At 45.5% G+C, this 19,959-nt stretch overlaps 1 protein-coding gene across 1 annotated transcript; it reads right to left on the reverse strand.

Moving 5' to 3' along the window:
* Positions 1–5,238: 5,238 nt before the first annotated feature.
* On the reverse strand, positions 5,239–18,809 carry LOC124004816 (aryl-hydrocarbon-interacting protein-like 1). Its single transcript, XM_046313625.1, has 6 exons — positions 18,583–18,809; positions 12,932–13,111; positions 9,640–9,828; positions 6,483–6,659; positions 6,075–6,216; positions 5,239–5,877 (listed from the first exon to the last, which is right to left on the reverse strand). Exons 1-6 carry the CDS (start codon positions 18,688–18,690, stop codon positions 5,678–5,680), a joined length of 996 nt encoding a protein of 331 aa, XP_046169581.1. The 5' UTR covers positions 18,691–18,809; the 3' UTR covers positions 5,239–5,677.
* Positions 18,810–19,959: the final 1,150 nt, after the last annotated feature.

The raw sequence follows: 19,959 nt of genomic DNA on the forward strand, positions 1-19,959 counted from the left end.
AACTCCACTCACTACTTGAAGCTGTATAGTCTGTTTGTAACTCCACTCACTACTTGAAGCTGTATAGTCTGTTTGTAACTCCACTCACTACTTGTTTAGTATAGTCTGTTTGTAACTCCACTCACTACTTGTTTAGTATAGTCTGTTTGTAACTCCACTCACTACTTGAAGCTGTATAGTCTGTTTGTAACTCCACTCACTACTTGTTTAGTATAGTCTGTTTGTAACTCCACTCACTACTTGTTTAGTATAGTCTGTTTGTAACTCCACTCACTACTTGAAGCTGTATAGTCTGTTTGTAACTCCACTCACTACTTGAAGCTGTATAGTCTGTTTGTAACTCCACTCACTACTTGTTTAGTATAGTCTGTTTGTAACTCCACTCACTACTTGTCTGTTTGTAACTCTGTATAGTCTGTTTGTAACTCCACTCACTACTTGTTTAGTATAGTCTGTTTGTAACTCCACTCACTACTTGTATAGTCTGTATAGTCTGTTTGTAACTCCACTCACTACTTGTTTAGTATAGTCTGTTTGTAACTCCACTCACTACTTGTTATAGTCTGTTTGTAACTCCACTCACTACTTGAAGCTGTATAGTCTGTTTGTAACTCCACTCACTACTTGTTTAGTATAGTCTGTTTGTAACTCCACTCACTACTTGAAGCTGTATAGTCTGTTTGTAACTCCACTCACTACTTGTTTAGTATAGTCTGTTTGTAACTCCACTCACTACTTGTTTAGTATAGTCTGTTTGTAACTCCACTCACTACTTGAAGCTGTATAGTCTGTTTGTAACTCCACTCACTACTTGTTTAGTATAGTCTGTTTGTAACTCCACTCACTACTTGAAGCTGTATAGTCTGTTTGTAACTCCACTCACTACTTGTTTAGTATAGTCTGTTTGTAACTCCACTCACTACTTGTTTAGTATAGTCTGTTTGTAACTCCACTCACTACTTGAAGCTGTATAGTCTGTTTGTAACTCCACTCACTACTTGTTTAGTATAGCTGTATAGTCTGTTTGTAACTCCACTCACTACTTGAAGCTGTATAGTCTGTTTGTAACTCCACTCACTACTTGTAGCTGTATAGTCTGTTTGTAACTCCACTCACTACTTGTTTAGTATAGTCTGTTTGTAACTCCACTCACTACTTGTTTAGTATAGTCTGTTTGTAACTCCACTCACTACTTGTTTAGTATAGTCTGTTTGTAACTCCACTCACTACTTGAAGCTGTATAGTCTGTTTGTAACTCCACTCACTACTTGTTTAGTATAGTCTGTTTGTAACTCCACTCACTACTTGTATCTGTATAGTCTGTTTGTAACTCCACTCACTACTGTATAGAAGCTGTATAGTCTGTTTGTAACTCCACTCACTACTTGAAGCTGTATAGTCTGTTTGTAACTCCACTCACTACATGAAGCTGTATAGTCTGTTTGTAACTCCACTCACTACTTGTAGCTGTATAGTCTGTTTGTAACTCCACTCACTACTTGAAGCTGTATAGTCTGTTTGTAACTGCACTCACTACTTGTATCTGTATAGTCTGTTTGTAACTCCACTCACTACTTGTTTAGTATAGTATGTTTGTAACTCCACTCACTACTTGTTTAGTATAGTCTGTTTGTAACTCCACTCACTACTTGTTTAGTATAGTCTGTTTGTAACTCCACTCACTACTTGAAGCTGTATAGTCTGTTTGTAACTCCACTCTACTTGTAGCTGTATAGTCTGTTTGTAACTGTAGCTGTATAGTCTGTTTGTAACTCCACTCACTACTTGAAGCTGTATAGTCCGTCTGTGTGTGTTTTTGGCCTTGGCTAGATGAATGTTCTGGTTGGTTGCTGGTCCGTAGCACTCACTCACTCACTCACTCACTCACTCACTCACTCACTCACTCACTCACTCACTCACTCACATGGCTGCTACCTCTGTCATGAAAAGGGACACGAGGGTAGTGAGAACGCTCGGGAGCAGTCATTGTTGAAATGTAATCTTTAGACATGTAGTACTTTTCTTAAATGTAGTTTGTAATTTACTAAAACAAGCAGACAAAAAGAAAATTGCATTTGAAAAAGGTAAAGTTTTTTCTGTAACCTAGGTAACCACAGGTTATTTTCCACTCATGTAGGCAGGGCAGCGACGTTCTATTTTATACAGACCGGGACTATGATTTTATTAAACACATTATTTCCTCTTGCTTCTATCTAGCATTTAGTTTGCAACAGCATAGGTTTGTATGAACCTTTCTGTTTTTCACTCAGACCTCTGCAACAATGTTGCAAAATATGACTTCAATCTCCCCTGCCATAGAGACGTAACGTGTCAGACGTCCAATAGACATTTTTTTGACCAGGTGAAATCATGAAGCTGCATCATTATGTCACTTGTGCGCCCTCTCCGGCCTCTAGGTCACCAGACTGCTGATTCTTGTGTACACCTGTCACCATCGTCACACACACCAGCACCTCATGACACTCACCTGGACTCCATGACCTCCTTTGATTACCTTCACTATATTTGTCAAACCCCTTGGTTCTTTCCTCAGGTGCTACTGACTCTGTTTCATGTCAGTGCGTTGTTTGTGTTTCTTGTTTTATGTACCGTTTATTTATTAAGCACTCTCTCCCTGTACTTGCTTCCCGACTCTCAGTGTACATTGTTACAGAATAACACCTCACCTAAGGGAAGCATCAGGGAGTGTTTTTTGTTTGTTTTTGTGTTGGAAGGTATGTTGGGTCCTGGTGTCAGTACTAGAGCTACCGGGGAGGCCTCAGCCGGCTCGTCAGGCTCTCACACCTCAGACGGCTCGTCAGGCTCTCACACCTCAGACGGCTCGTCAGGCTCTCACACCTCAGACGGCTTGTCAGGCTCTCACACCTCAGAAGGCTCGTCAGGCTCTCACACCTCAGCCGGCTCGTCAGGCTCTCACACCTCAGCCGGCTCGTCAGGCTCTCACACCTCAGCCGGCTCGTCAGGCTCTCACACCTCAGCCGGCTCGTCAGGCTCTCACACCTCAGCCGGCTCGTCAGGCTCTCACACCTCAGCCGGCTCGTCAGGCTCTCACACCTCAGCCGGTTCGTCAGGCTCTCACACCTCAGACGGCTCGTTAGGCTCTCACACCTCAGCCGGCTCGTCAGGCTCTCACACCTCAGCCGGCTCGTCAGGCTCTCACACCTCAGCCGGCTCGTCAGGCTCTCACACCTCAGCCGGCTCGTCAGGCTCTCACACCTCAGACGGTTCGTCAGGCTCTCACACCTCAGACGGTTTGTCATACATGTGGCTCTCAGACATTTACCCAATTATATTACGTAACTTACTGGAGCCAGCTGTGGGTGGGTGGGTGTGCTGTCTATCATGCTATTGTGGGAGTGTCTCCATCACTAACCTGTATGTGACCCCTATCTATCACCCAGACACTGCAATTACCTATCATTCCTTTCACAGCAAAGTGATCCTTCGTGTTACCATGCAGGCCATCAGAAGGCATATCAGGTCAACACAATAACTTAGAGCAGGGTTCTCCAAATCTAGAGTAGGGTTCCCCAATTATGCTCCTGGAGAGCACGGAGTCAGGCTTTTGTCCCAGCCCAGCACTAACACTTCCTGTTTCCAATAATCAACTAATCAGAGCCTTTAGTCTCGACCATGATTAGTGTAATCAGGTGTGTTAGTGCTGGGCTGGAACAAAAGCTAGAAGCCTCTGTTTTAGTGTCCTCTGTTGGAGATTGTACTGCCATTGTGCCATACTGGTGAATTAATTATCATAGACCCCCCCACCACCCAACACAGTTCAAACTTCCTCTTTGTTTTTGGAGTAGTTGTTGATATATCAACTTTTATAGTACAGTATTTAGCCCTGAGGTGTATGCTATAGAAATAATGCCATCTAGTGGAATGTAATGGTGGCAACAAGATACAGAGAATTGGCTAAGCTTATTGACGGTATACATTTTTTGTCAGTGTGTGAAAATCCCTTTAAAACAATATAGATACACTATATGAACAGAAGTATGTGGACACCCCTTCATTAGTGGCTTCAACTATTTCAGCCACACCCATTGCTGACAGGTGTATAAAATCGAGCACACCGCCATGCATTTTCCATAGACAAACATTGGCAGTAGAATGGCTTTAACGAAGAGCTCGGACTTTCAACGTGGCACCGTCATAGGATGCCACCTTTCCAACAAGTCAGTTCGTCAAGTTTCTGCCCTGCTAGAGCTTCCCCAGTCAACTATAAATGCTGTTAATGTGAAGTGGAAACGTCTAAGAGAAACAATGGCTCAGTCGCTAAGTGGTAGGCCACACAAGCTCACAGAATGGGACCGCCAAGTGCTGAAGAGCGTGGCGCGTATAAATTGTCTGTCCTCAGTTGCAACACTCACTACCAAGTTCCAAACTGCCTCTGGAAGCAATGTCAGCACAATAACTGTTCTTTGGGAGCTTCATGAAATGGGTTTACATGGCCAGGCAGTCCACACAAGCCTAAGATCACCATGAGCAATGCCAAGCGTCGACTGGAGTGGTGTAAAGCTCGCTGCCATTGGACTCTGGAGCAGTGGAAACGCTTTCTCTGGAGTGATGAATCACGCTTCACCATCTGGCAGTCCGACGGACGAATCTGGGTTTGGCGGATGCCAGCAGAACACTATCTGCCCAAATGTAAAGTCTGGTGGAAGAAGAATAATGGTCTGGAGCTGTTTTTCATGGTTCGGGCTAGGCCCCTTAGTTCCAGTGAAGGGAAATCTTAACACTACAGCATACAATGACATTCTAGACGGTTCTGTGCTTCCAACTTTGTGGCAACAGTTTGGGCAAGGCCCTTTCCTGTTTCAGTATTCAGAATGACAATGCCCCCATGCACAACGTGTGGTCCATACAGAAATGGTTTGTCAAGATCGGTGTGAAATAACTTGACTGGCCTGCACAGAGCCCTGAACTCAGCCCCATCGACACCTTTGGGATGAATAGGAACGCCGACTGTGAGCCAGGCCTAATCCCCGACATCAGTGCCCAACCTCACAAGTCCCCGCAGCAATGTTCCAGCATCTAGTGCAAAGCCTTCCCAGAAGAATGGAGGCTGTTATAGCAGCAAAGGGGGGACCAACTCCATATTAATGCCCATGATTTTGGAATGAGATGTTCGAGGAGCAGTTGTCCACATACTTTTGGTCACGTAGTGTGCCATGGATTAAAGGACGGAACAAAATAACATATTCGTTCAATATCTGATGAGTACATAATCTACACCAATATTTATTTGCATTTTATGACTAGATGCAGTACTTGTTGGGCTTCAACCATTCAAGTCAGACATAATGGATACATGTTCTACCCAAATGGATTGACCACCAAATAATGTTCCAGGAAAAACATAGATAAATAAGTAACAATGATCTAGGATACTCTCTCTCTCTCTCTCTCTCTCTCTCTCTCTCTCTCTCTCTCTCTCTCTCTCTCTCTCTCTCTCTCTCTCTCTCTCTCTCTCTCTCTCTCTCTCTCTCTCTCTCTCTCTCTCTCTCTCTCTCTCTCTCTCTCTCTCTCTCTCTCACACACACTCCTGCTTTGCCCATCTCTCCTCTCTTCCTCCACAAGCACCATCTGTGCTGTCCACTTTAACTTTGACATTGACCCTCCCCCTCCATATCTGCATATCTCCTGGGCCATGTCAGAACATGCCCTTGTACTTGACTTTATCCTCCTCATTCTTCTCCTCCATCCTCATGTTGAGGACACCCAGGTCCTTCTTAACAGCCTTCTTCATGCCAGGGTCCAGATCTAGAACCCTCTCAAAGTCAGCCCGCGCCTCAGCTTCGTTCCACACCTCAATGTGGGCCTTCCCTCGCACGTAGAACGCCTTCATTTCACCTAGGATGAACACATGCATATGCAAACAGATAGAGGAGCACACAAAGGCAGATACAGAGATAATGTTTTTAAACATCTTTTCGCTTTGGGCTAGACCCTAATTTACATTTCTACACACTTCGCCCATTGAGTATTTGTTGTTGTCTGAAGTGCTTTTCCTGTAAGGTTTCATAATATATTGTGTGTGCCTGAGGTACCTGGGTGCTGATTGATGATGTCACTGGTGTGCTCTATGACCTCATAATACTCCTCCATACGGAGCAGACACTGGCAGTAGTTGAGAGTCAGCATATTCCCCATCTTCTCTAGCTTCAGCCAGGGGGCTTCCCATGCTTTCTCCTGGGGGAGGGGGATACACACTGTTACACACCATGGATGAATACATTCATGTATGCACGCACGCACCCGCACACACACTGACATACACGTACAAACACACATACATACAATTCTCAAACACACAAAGCATCGAGGGTGTACTTTGTATATGGAAGTCATGATTAAAATATGGTTATACTCTGTCACAAAACACATTTCAAGAACTCTGAAAACGAAAGCCAAAGTCATTATTCCACACCGCTATTCCTGATCCGTTGTTACAGTACCTTGTGCTGTATGTTCTTGATGCAGACTATGGCCTCTTTGTATTTGTTGGTGGCTTCCTGGTAGCGCCCCAGTTTGTAGAGCTTGTTCCCCTGGCCGTGGAGCAAGGGCACAGCCTTCAGTCTCTCCTCATCATTCAGAGCCCACGACTCCCTGTCATACTCGCTGGGCTGCTGCACCTGGGATACACAAACACACAGGCAGACAGGCACGGACACACACATACACACACACACACACACATTTGTGTTACTATCATTGTAGGGACCAAACAATTGATTCCTAATCAAAATATTTTCCCTGACCCATAAACCCATAATCTAGATGCATACACAAATACGGTGACTGAGTTTATAAGGAAGTGTATAGGAGATGTGCTACCCACTGTGACTATTAAAACCTACCCTAACCAGAAACCGTGACTAGATGGTAGCATTCGCGCGAAACTGAAAGCGCGAACCACTACATTTAAACATGGCAAGGCGACTGGTAATATGACAGAATATAAACAGTGTAGTTATTCACTCCGCAAGGCAATCAAACAAGCTAAACGTCAGTATAGAGATAAAATGGAGTCGCAATTCAACGGCTCATACACGAGACGTATGTGACAAGGACTACAGACAATCACGGACTACAAAAGGAAAACCAGCCACGTCGCCAAGACCGACGTCTTGTTACCGGACAGGCTAAACACATTCTTCGCACAATGTGATGATAACACAGTGCCACCGATGTGGCTCGCTACCAAGGACTGTGGGCTCTCCTTCACCGTGGCCAACGTGAGTAAAACATTTAAACGTGTTAACCCCCGCAAGGATGCCGGCCCAGATGGCATCCCTAGCCGCATCCTTAGAGCATGCGCAGACCAGCTGGCTGGTGTGTTTACGGGCATATTCAATCGCTGCCTATAGGCAGGCTGCTGTCCCCTAATGCTTCAAGATGTCTACCATTGTTCCCGTACCCAAGAAGGCAAAGGTAACTGAACTTAATGACTATCGGATCATATTACCTCTACCTTACCTGCCACCCTAGACTCTTCAAATCAATTTGGTTACAGCCCCAATTGATCCACAGACCATGCAATTGCAATAACTCTGCACACTGCCCTATCCCATCTGAACGAGAGGAATACCTATGTAAGAATGCTGTTTATTGACTATAGCTCAGCATTCAACACCATAGTACCCTCCAAGCTCATCATTAATCTCGAGGCCCTGGTTCTGAACCTCCCCCTGTGCAACCGGGTCCTGGACTTCCTGACTGGCTGCCCCCAGGTGGTGAAGGTAGGAAACATCACCTCCACTCTGCTGATCCTCAACTCTGGGGCCCCACAAGGGTGCGTGCTCAGCCCTCTCCTGTACTCCCTGTTCACCCATGACTACATGGCCAAGCACACCTCCAACACAATCATCAAGTTTGCAGATGACACAACAGTAGTAGGCTTGATTACCAATGATGACGAGACATACTATAGGGAGGAGGTGAGGAATCTATGAGTGTGGTGCCTGGAAAACAACCTCTCACTCAACATCAACAAAACTAAGGAAATTATTGTGGACTTCAGGAAACAGCAGAGGGTGCACCCCCCTATCTACATCGATAGGACCGTGGAGAAGGTGGAATACTTCAAGTTCCTTGGCGTACATATCACTGACAAACTGAAATGGACCACCCACACAGACAATGTGGTGAAGAAGGTGCAACAGAACCTTTTCAACCTCAGGAGGCTAAAGAAGATTGGCTTGTCACCTAAAACCCTCACAAACTTTTACAGATGCACAATTGAAAGCATCCTGTCGGGCTGTATCGCCACCTGGTACGGCAACTGCACCACCCGCAACCGCAAGGCTCTCCAGAGGGTCTGCCCAACGCATTACCGGGGGCAAACTACCTGCCCTCCAGGACACCTACAGCACCTGATGTCACAGGAAGGCCAAAAAGATCATCAAGAACATCAACCACCCGAACCACTGCCTGTTCACCCCGCTATCATCCAGAAGGCGAGGTCAGTACAGGTGCATCAAAGCTGGGACCGAGAGACTGAAAAACAGCTTCTATCTCAAGGCCATCAGACTGTTAAATAGCCACCACTAACATTGAGTGGCTGCTGCCAACACACTGTCATTGACACTGAGCCCAACTCCAGCCATTTTAATAATGGGAATTGATGGGAAATGATGAAATATATCACTAGCCACTTTAAACAATGCTACCTATATAATGTTTACATTATTCATCTCATATACATATGTATATACTGTACTCTACAACATCGACTGCATCCTTATGTAACACATGTATCACTAGCCACTTTAACTATGCCACTTTGTTTACTTTGTCTATACTATCTCATATGTATATACTGTACTATACCATCTACTGTATGCTGCTCTGTACCATCACTTTCATATATCCTTATGTACATGTTCCTTATCCCCTTACACTGTGTATAAGACAGTAGTTTTGGAATTGTTAGTTAGATTACTTGTTGGTTATCACTGCATTGTCAACTTCAAGCATTTCGCTAATAAACATCTGCTAACCATGTGTATGTGACAAATAAAATTTGATTTGATTTGATTTACATATCTTGCATTACTCATTTCATAGGTATATACTGTTTTCTATACTATTCTACGATATGTCATTCACTTAATAATGTTTACATATCTTGCATTACTCATTTCATAGGTATATACTGTTTTCTATACTATTCTACTGTATCTTAGTTCCGCTCTGACATCACTCGTCCATATGTATATAGTCTTAATTCATTCCTACTTAGATTTGTGTGTATTGGGTATATGTTGTGCAATTTGTTAGATATTACTGCACTGTCAGAGCTAGAAGCACAAGCATTTCGCTACACCCGCAATAACATCTGCTAATCACGTGTATGTGACCAAAAATGTTTTATTTGTTTTGAACCTAACCCCTAAGCCTAAAACAGCTTTTTCCTTTTGGAGACCGGTGAGGACTTTTGGTACCCACATGCATAATAAATCAAAAACACAGACACGCACACACACATACACACAGAGAATATGAGCAAGATCAGTGTGTGTCTTGTGTGCGCAATATGTCTGTATTTGTGTGTGTGTGTGTGTGCAATATCTGTGTGTATGTGTCTCTGTGTGTGTCTTCAGTCCCTCTAACCTTGACCAGTTCCAGTACAAAGTAGAGAGGCTGAGGCTCCTTCTGTAGCTGGTCCAGGTCATCATAGCCCAGGGTGTGGTAGGCAAACATGTTGGCCATGCCACACGAATGGATGTGCCAGTCCACAGGGTCCTTGCCCTCCGCGATGCGCCGCAAGCTCTTGGCCACCAGGGGGTAGAGGCCAGTGTGCTGGGGAAAGAAAGAGAGACAGACACAGAGAGACAGGGCAAGAAATGTTAACCAGAGCTATATGATATAAGACATGTCATTTAATTAGTATTTTCCTGATATAGGCGTTTCCCTTTTTTCACGTAATTGATCCGATTAGAATGGGTGGAGTATGACATTGCTCTTTGTCTTTCATACTTAGTCGGTCAATCAAACCAGAAAGGACCCTGGATAAATATTGTATTTGTGAATACACAAATATTTTTGAAACCCTATTCTCCTCAAATGAACTATGTATCCAATGTAACAACATTGCCCTCCACTGGTTGGGATGAGTAAACAATTAATTTTACCTTCCACACTAGAGACATATATCACCGGATGTATAAATGTGAAGCATCCACTTGGCGTTTCCATTCACTAAGCCCAGTGGCCGGCAGTGGGAGAAGATGGAACTAGATGAATTTTAGCCGACATTCTGCAAATTTTCTCAGCGATTAAACATTTGATCTTAACACAGTATTCTGTTCCCAAAACTAAAATACGTTACGAACAGAGTGGACTAAGTTTTGTAGACTTTACCCTTTGCCAAAGTAAACAAAATAAAATCATGTTGTTTAGAAGGAGTGGAAAGGCAAATTGAGTTATTGCACATGCCCACTTCACAGAGTAGGCGTTCCATAACGGAAATATGCAAATGTTCGCCAGACCGCTTCAATAGGATCTCGCTAGCTCGTGCTTGGCTCTGCCCACCTCCTTCCTTGTTCTGCCCACTATGACTCATTTGTTCACATTTGAAATGACAGGTTGTGGTTATCTTGGTTTACTTGAAAAAACTCTTTGCTAGTAGGGTCACTCAATGTAGCCTACTGTATAAATGTAGCCTACTGCACCCAGGTTGTAGTTACTAGATAATGAATGAATGGCTGTGCCCCAGCTGGTTTAATGCCCGTCCCAGGTTTTCTTTATGGTCAGCAGTAATCACAGGCGATTAGGGAAAGGTGAAGCTGCTGGGGATTAATTACACTCTCTAAGCTCTCCACCTGTTTGTCTCCTCCACCAACATACACATACAAATGCACATACGCACTCAAATGCGCGCACACACACACGGAATTAAGCACACAATATATGTTATACAAACACAGCCAGACTCTAGCAGACACAAATAACTGAGGGGAAAAGAAGTCCCCCAAAGATGAAAATGGAACACACACACAACACCCTCACTAGCTGGTGTTTTAGATTGCAACCTTAGGTTACCCTCAATGGCTGTTGTTGGAGATAGCAACCTTAGGTTACCCTCACTAGCTGGTGTTGGAGATAGCAACCTTAGGTTACCCTCACTAACAGGTGTTGTAGATAGAAACCTTAGGTTACCTTCAATAACAGGTGTTTTATGTTGAACAAATACACATTGAGTGTACAAAACATTATGAACACCTGCTCCTTCCATGACATAGACTGACTAGATGAATCCAGGTGAAAGATATGATCCCTTGCTGATGTCACTTGTTAAATCCCCTGCAATCAGTGTATATGAAGGGGAGGAGGCAGGTTGAAGAAGGATTTTTAAGCCTCGACACAATTGAGACATGGATTGTGTACGTGTGCCATTCAGAGGGTGAATGGACAATACAAATATGTAAGTGCTTTTGAACAGGGTATCTTAGTAGGTGCCAGGTGCCCTGCAACGCTGCTTGGCTTTTCACGCTCAACAGTTTCCTGTGTGTATCAACAATGGTACACCACCCAAAGGACATCCAGCCTACTTGACACAACTGTGGGAAGCATTGGAGTCAACATGGGCTAGCATCCCTGTGGGATGCCTTAGACACCTTGTAGGGTCAGAAGGGTATTCTTAATGTTTTGTACACTCAGTGTAAGGTCACACTTTATTTGCATAATCTGTATTTCCCATCTGTAGATGCTCTAGAAATGGTCATACTATCAACAAACTACCTGTTGATAAGCAACTGCTTCCTAAGATTACAGTTAATGTTAAGGTTAGAGCTAGGGTTAGGGTAAGTAAGGGTTCAGTTTAGGGTAAAGATAAGGGCTAAGGTTAGGATTAGAGCTAGGGTTAGGGTAAGTAAGGGTTAAGATAAGAGCTAAGGTTAGGATTAGGTTAAGTTTAGGGTTAGAGCTAGGGTTAGGGTAAGTAAGGGTTAAGGTTAGTATATATTTAGTTGAAATGTTACTGATATTCTGTAGACTATCCACATAAGGTGTTACCAAATATAAATATATAACCAAACCCCTGGAAAGCCTACAATTGCAGACACAATACGTTGAAGAACACAGATAACACAGACAACTGAAAGTAGGGCCTATATTTTCAGAAAAATGTGCTTTTCAAAGCTTATTACAGATGCCTTATTACAGAAACATCCTTTCAATCGTGGGTTGAGATTAAGTTGTTTCTAACTATCATCATTATGACACACAACACTGGCAATGCACACACAGAACAACAAAGCACCTGTATTAGGTATATGATATTAGGTGTATGATATTCCAGTGTCTTTTTATTGTGTCTCATGCTACTGAGAGAGTTATTGAGATATTTAAGTGTTTACTCAGTATGCCCTGAATTTTTTTTAATTTTTTTATTTTTATTTTACCTTTATTTAACCAGGCAAGTCAGTTAAGAACATATTCTTATTTTCAATGACAGCCTGGGAACAGTGGGTTAACTGCCTGTTCAGGGGCAGAACGACAGATTTGTACCTTGTCAGCTCGGGGGTTTGAACTCGCAACCTTCCGGTTACTAGTCCAACGCTCTAACCACTAGGCTACGCTGCCGCCCCGAATAGAAGGAGCTTTTGTGTTTTTGACAATACTGTAATGGTGTCTCTTTTAGTTCCTTGTAAGATGCAGGCCGACTATCATGAGATACTTTAATCTGATGTGATTGATACCTTAGCTTTTGTTAATTGTCTCCCTAGTTAAAATAATTAGGAATTGTTTGATTTTCCTTAAAGTTTACTTAGGACAAACCTTTTTTAATTGAGAGTTGACTTCTGGAGAGGTGTTGGAGTTGTATTTAGAATCTAGACTCTAATGTTTGAATAGGAGGTATGCTACTGTGGAACTGCATTGTGGGAGAATGAGTCTTACTCACGGTGACATCGCACCAGAACTCGGCCACCTCTCCGATCCTCATGGAGGTGAGCAGGGTCTCCCAGATCTCCAGCTTGAACATGTTCCCGATCACCACCTCCATTGGCACGCCTGTCACCTTACTGTCGTCTATCACCGTACGATCATCATCACACAGCTGGGTACGGAAATGGAAGGTCACCTGTGGAGGGGGGGGGGGGTGATGAAGAGAGGATGGAGGAGAAGGGATGAAGTGGAGGGGGTGAAAGGGGAAATGGATAATGGAGGAGGATGTACAGTATGGAAGAGGTGTAGGAGAGAAAGGAGGAAGACATTTGGATTTAGAGTCATTTTCCTCCAGATTCTCCAATTCCACCAAATGCCACCCCTTTATGTCATGCTGGTGAAAGAGGACCCAAAAGCGACTTAACAGAAACAGAGTTTATTCAAGTCCAAACAGGGAATAACAGACATCCTCTAGTCTGTAGAGGGGAATAACAGGAGAAGCGGCCACAGACTGCAGGTCGCTTCGGGTAGGCGCAGGCCGTAGTTGACTGAGACACCTGCTCACACGCAGCATCTGATGAAGGCAAAAAACACGACAGGACAGGGCGAAACACAATCACAGCACGGTGAATACTAAACAAGGAACCGACGGGACAGGAACGGAACACAAAGGAATAAATAGGGACTCTAATCAGGGGAAAGGATCGGGAACAGGTGTGGGAAGACTAAATGATGATTAGGGGAATAGGAACAGCTGGGAGCAGGAACGGAACGATAGAGAGAAGAGAGAGCGAGAGAGTGAGAGAGGGAGGGGGAGAGAGAGGGATAGAAAGAGGGAAAGAACCAAATAAGACCAGCAGAGGGAAACGAATAGAATGGGGAGCACAGGGACAAGACATGATAATAAATGACAAACATGACAGTACCCCCCACTCACCGAGCGCCTCCTGGCGCACTCGAGGAGGAATCCTGGCGGCAACGGAGGAAATCATCGATGAGTGAACGGTCCAGCACGTCCCGAGACGGAACCCAACTCCTCTCCTCAGGACCGTAACCCTCCCAATCCACTAAGTATTGGAGACCCCGTCCCCGAGAACGCATGTCCATGATCTTATGTACCTTGTAAATAGGTGCGCTCTCGACAAGGACGGGAGGGGGAGGGAAGACGAACGGGGGTGCGAAGAAAGGGCTTAACACAGGAGACATGGAAGACAGGATGGACGCGACGAAGATGTCGCGGAAGAAGCAGTCGCACAGCGACAGGATTGACGACCTGGGAGACACGGAACGGACCAATGAACCGCGGAGTCAACTTACGAGAAGCTGTCGTAAGAGGAAGGTTGCGAGTGGAAAGCCACACTCTCTGGCCGCAACAATACCTTGGACTCTTAATCCTGCGTTTATTGGCGGCTCTCACAGTCTTCCCCGCAGACAAAGGCAGACCGGTAATGAAGTCTAAGGCGATGTGAGACCATGGTCGAGAAGGAATGGGGAGCGGTCTGAGACGACCGGCAGGAGGAGAGTTACCCGACTTAGTCTGCGCGCAGTCCGAACAAGCAGCCACGAAACGGCGCGTGTCACGCTCCTGAGTCGGCCACCAAAAGCGCTGGCGAATAGACGCAAGAGTGCCTCGAACACCGGGATGACCAGCTAACTTGGCAGAGTGAGCCCACTGAAGAACAGCCAGACGAGTGGAAACAGGAACGAAAAGGAGGTTACTAGGACAAGCGCGCGGCGACGCAGTGTGCGTGAGTGCTTGCTTAACCTGTCTTTCAATTCCCCAGACTGTTAACCCGACAACACGCCCATAAGGAAGAATCCCCTCGGGATCAGTAGAAGCCACAGAAGAACTAAACAGACGGGATAAGGCATCAGGCTTGGTGTTCTTGCTACCCGGACGGTAAGAAATCACAAACTCGAAACGAGCGAAAAACAACGCCCAACGAGCTTGACGGGCATTAAGTCGTTTGGCAGAACGGATGTACTCAAGGTTCTTATGGTCTGTCCAAACGACAAAAGGAACGGTCGCCCCCAGCACCACTGTCGCCATTCGCTTAGGGCTAAGCGGATGGCGAGCAGTTCACGGTTACCCACATCATAGTTGCGCTCAGATGGCGACAGGCGATGAGAAAAATAAGCGCAAGGATGAACCTTATCGTCAGACTGGAAGCGCTGGGATAGAATGGCTCCCACGCCTACCTCTGAAGCGTCAACCTCGACAATGAATTGTCTAGTGACGTCAGGAGTAACGAGGATAGGAGCGGACGTAAAACGTTCTTTTAGAAGATCAAAAGCTCCCTGGGCGGAACCGGACCACTTAAAACACGTCTTGACAGAAGTAAGAGCTGTGAGAGGGGCAGCAACTTGACCGAAATTACGAATGAAACGCCGATAGAAATTAGCGAAACCTAAAAAGCGCTGCAACTCGACACGTGACCTTGGAACGGGCCAATCACTGACAGCTTGGACCTTAGCGGAATCCATCTGAATGCCTTCAGCGGAAATAACGGAACCGAGAAAAGTAACGGAGGAGACATGAAAAGAGCACTTCTCCGCCTTTACGTAGAGACAATTCTCTAAAAGGCGCTGTAGAACACGTCGAACGTGCTGAACATGAATCTCGAGTGACGGAGAAAAAATCAGGATATCGTCAAGATAGACAAAAACAAAGATGTTCAGCATGTCTCTCAGAACATCATTAACTAATGCCTGAAAAACAGCTGGCGCATTGGCGAGACCGAACGGCAGAACCCGGTACTCAAAATGCCCTAACGGAGTGTTAAACGCCGTTTTCCACTCGTCCCCTCTCTGATGCGCACGAGATGGTAAGCGTTACGAAGGTCCAACTTAGTAAAGCACCTGGCTCCCTGCAGAATCTCGAAGGCTGATGACATAAGGGGAAGCGGATAACGATTCTTAACCGTTATGTCATTCAGCCCTCGATAATCCACGCAGGGGCGCAGAGTACCGTCCTTCTTCTTAACAAAAAGAACCCCGCCCCGGCCGGAGAGGAAGAAGGCACTATGGTACCGGCGTCAAGAGACACAGACAAATAATCCTCGAGAGCCTTACGTTCGGGAGCCGACAGAGAGTATAGTCTACCTCGAGGAGGAGTGGTCCCCGGAAGGAGATCAATACTACAATCATACGACCGGTGAGGAGGAAGGGAGTTGGCTCGGGACCGACTGAAGACCGTGCGCAGATCATGATATTCCTCCGGCACTCCTGTCAAATCGCCAGGTTCCTCCTGAGAAGTAGGGACAGAAGAAACGGGAGGGATGGCAGACATTAAACACTTCACATGACAAGAAACGTTCCAGGATAGGATAGAATTACTAGACCAATTAATAGAAGGATTATGACATACTAGCCAGGGATGACCCAAAACAACAGGTGTAAACGGTGAACGGAAAATCAAAAAGAAATAGTCTCACTGTGGTTACCAGATACTGTGAGAGTTAAAGGTAGTGTCTCAAATTTGATACTGGGAAGATGACTACCATCTAAGGCAAACATGGGCGTAGGCTTGTCTAACGGTCTGAAAGGAATGTTATGTTTCCGAACCCATGCTTCGTCCATGAAACAACCCTCAGCCCCAGAGTCAATCAAGGCACTGCATGTAGCACCCGAACCGGTCCAGCGTAGATGGACCGACATAGTAGTACAAGATCTAGATGAAGAGACCTGAGTAGTAGCGCTCACCAGTAGCCCTCCGCTTACTGATGGGCTCTGGCCTCTTACTGGACATGAATTAACAAAATGTCCAGCAACTCCGCAATAGAGGCACAGGCGGTTGGTGATCCTCCGTTCCCTCTCCTTAGTCGAGATGCGAATCCCTCCCAGCTGCATGGGCTCAGTCTCAAAGCCAGAGGAGGGAGATGGTTGCGATGCGGAGCAGGGAAACACCGTTGATGCGAGCTCTCTTCCACGAGCCCGGTGACGAAGATCTACCCGTCGTTCTATGCGGATGGCGAGAGCAATCAAAGAGTCCACATCTGAAGGAACCTCCCGGGAGAGAATCTCATCCTTAACCACTGCGTGGAGTCCCTCCAGAAAACGAGCGAGCAGCGCCGGCTCGTTCCACTCACTAGAGGCAGCAAGAGTGCGAAACTCAATAGAATAATCCGTTATGGACCGTTCACCTTGGCATAAGGAAGCCAGGGCCCTAGAAGCCTCCCTACCAAAAACTGAACGGTCAAAAACCCGAATCATCTCCTCTTTAAAGTTCTGGAACTTGTTAGAGCAATCAGCCCTTGCCTCCCAGATAGCTGTGCCCCATTCTCGAGCCCGGCCAGTAAGGAGTGAAATGACGTAAGCAACCCGAGCTCTCTCTCTAGAGTATGTGTTGGGTTGGAGAGAGAACACAATCTCACACTGCGTGAGAAAGGAGCGGCACTCAGTGGGCTGCCCGGAGTAGCAAGGTGGGTTATTAACCCTAGGTTCTGGAGGCTCGGCAGGCCAGGAAGTAACAGGTGGCACGAGACGTAGACTCTGGAACTGTCCAGAGAGGTCGGAAACCTGAGCGGCCAGGTTCTCCACGGCATGGCGAGCAGCAGACAATTCCTGCTCGTGTCTGCCGAGCATGGCTCCTTGGATCTTGACGGCAGTGTAACGAGCGTCTGAAGTCGCTGGGTCCATTCCTTGGTCGGTTCCTTCTGTCATGCTGGTGAAAGAGGACCCAAAAGCGACTTAACAGAAACAGAGTTTATTCAAGTCCAAACAGGGAATAACAGACATCCTCTAGTCTGTAGAGGGGAATAACAGGAGAAGCGGCCACAGACTGCAGGTCGCTTCGGGTAGGCGCAGGCCGTAGTTGACTGAGACACCTGCTCACACGCAGCATCTGATGAAGGCAAAAAACACGACAGGACAGGGCGAAACACAATCACAGCACGGTGAATACTAAACAAGGAACCGACGGGACAGGAACGGAACACAAAGGAATAAATAGGGACTCTAATCAGGGGAAAGGATCGGGAAGAGGTGTGGGAAGACCTATTAGGGGAATAGGAACAGCTGGGAGCAGGAACGGAACGATAGAGAGAAGAGAGAGCGAGAGAGTGAGAGAGGGAGGGGGAGAGAGAGGGATAGAAAGAGGGAAAGAACCAAATAAGACCAGCAGAGGGAAACGAATAGAATGGGGAGCACAGGGACAAGACATGATAATAAATGACAAACATGACACTTTACACACTGATCATACTGGTGTGGGTATGTGGTCCCTGTTGACAGCCAGGATGCGACATTATAAGATATTGTACCATGTCATTACTAATGGAATGAATAGTGTCATATGACTCCATAAGTAAGACCATTTTATTTGCCTAATGTGAGTGAGACAAACATCTTATTTTCTGAATCTACACAATGTTCTAGAATCTATTGCAACCATCTTTACAGTAATCAAATTTGTCTGGAACTGGAGACAAAGCACTGGATGAGTAACTGTCTGTGGCCTAGATAAAACCTCCACTATTTGAGATAGATGGAGGATAGAAAAGTCAATAGATGGAGTTATGTTTAAATAGATAGATTCACATCAAGAGAAATAGAAAGAGAGAAAGATTGAGGATTATAAATTAAGTAGAGAGATTGAAATCGATGAATTTGGATAGAGATTGAGAGGTTGAAGCAGAGGAATACATTGAGATGGAGAGTGAGGCCTACCTTGGTCCCAGTAATGAACCGGGGCATCTCAGCTGTCCCTCCATACAGGATGGTTTTCTTAATGCCTTCCACCCCCAGGAGCATGGTCCCATCCATATCTGAAGACATTTTTCTATATGGCTGTCTGTCTGTGTAGAATAAATAAATAGGTGTGTGTATATAATGTGTGTCTGTCTGTATGTGTTTCTGCTAGGGTAGTTTATAGCAGGTGTGAGGCATAGAGAGGTATGAACACACATTACTCCTTGATGATTAGGAAAGGGATAATGAGATTAAGAATCCCTCCTCCCCTCTCCCCATTCATCCATCCCTCAATCAGCTCTTCTCAGCCTTTCTCGTGATGACTATCTATCATCTGCTGGATTAGAAACATCCAGAACGGGATAGAAAAACACTACTTCAAGCCCACAGCTACAAATCTTTGAGATAGGGGTAAAATTGACTAAGCACTTAATAATTTTGTCAATAACGAGGTATTACTCGCCTGAGTTAAAGTACCTCATGATAAGCTGTATACCACACCGTCTACCAAAAGAGTTTCCATCTATATTTTTCATTGCCCTCTATATACCACCACAAACCGATGCTGGCACTAAGACCACACTCAACAAGCTGTATAACGCCATAAGCACATAAAAAAAATCTCATCCAGAAGCGGCGCTCCTAGTGGTCAGGGGACTTTGATGCAGGCAAACTTAAACTCTGGACCACCTTCACTCCATACACAGAGACGCATACAAAGCTCTCACTCACCCTCCATTTGGCAAATCTGACCATAATTCTTTCCTTCGGATTCTTGCTTACAAGCAAAAATGAAAGCAGGAAGTACCAGTGACTCACTCAATAAGGAAGTGGTCAAGTGACACAGATGCTACGCTACAGGACTGTTTTGATAAGACAGACTGGAATATGTAGCGGGACATCGTCCCCACAGTGACCACACGTACATATCCCAACCAGAAGCTATGGATTAAAGGCAACAACCGCAATGAGCTGAAGGCTAGAGCTGCCGCTTTCAAGGAGTGAAAGAGTGAAGGAGTGAAGGACACTACTCAGGATGCTTATAAGAATCGAGCTATGCCCTCAGATGAACCATCAAACAAGCAAAGCGGCAATACAGGACTTAGATTGAGTCCTACTACACTGTCCCTGACGCTCGGCGGGTGTGGAAGGGCTTGCAAAATATTACGGGCTAGAAAGGGATACCCAGCCACGAGCTGCCCAGTGACGTGAGCCTACCAGACTAGCTAAATGCCTTTTATACTCGCTTCAGGGAAAGCAACACTGAAGCATGCATGAGAGAACCAGCTGTTCCAGACGTGTGTGATCAGACTCTCCGTCGCAGATGTGAGCGAGACCTTTAAACAGGACAACATT

Source organism: Oncorhynchus gorbuscha, linkage group LG19 (genome assembly GCF_021184085.1).
Source record: "Oncorhynchus gorbuscha isolate QuinsamMale2020 ecotype Even-year linkage group LG19, OgorEven_v1.0, whole genome shotgun sequence".
NCBI lineage: Eukaryota > Metazoa > Chordata > Actinopteri > Salmoniformes > Salmonidae > Oncorhynchus > Oncorhynchus gorbuscha.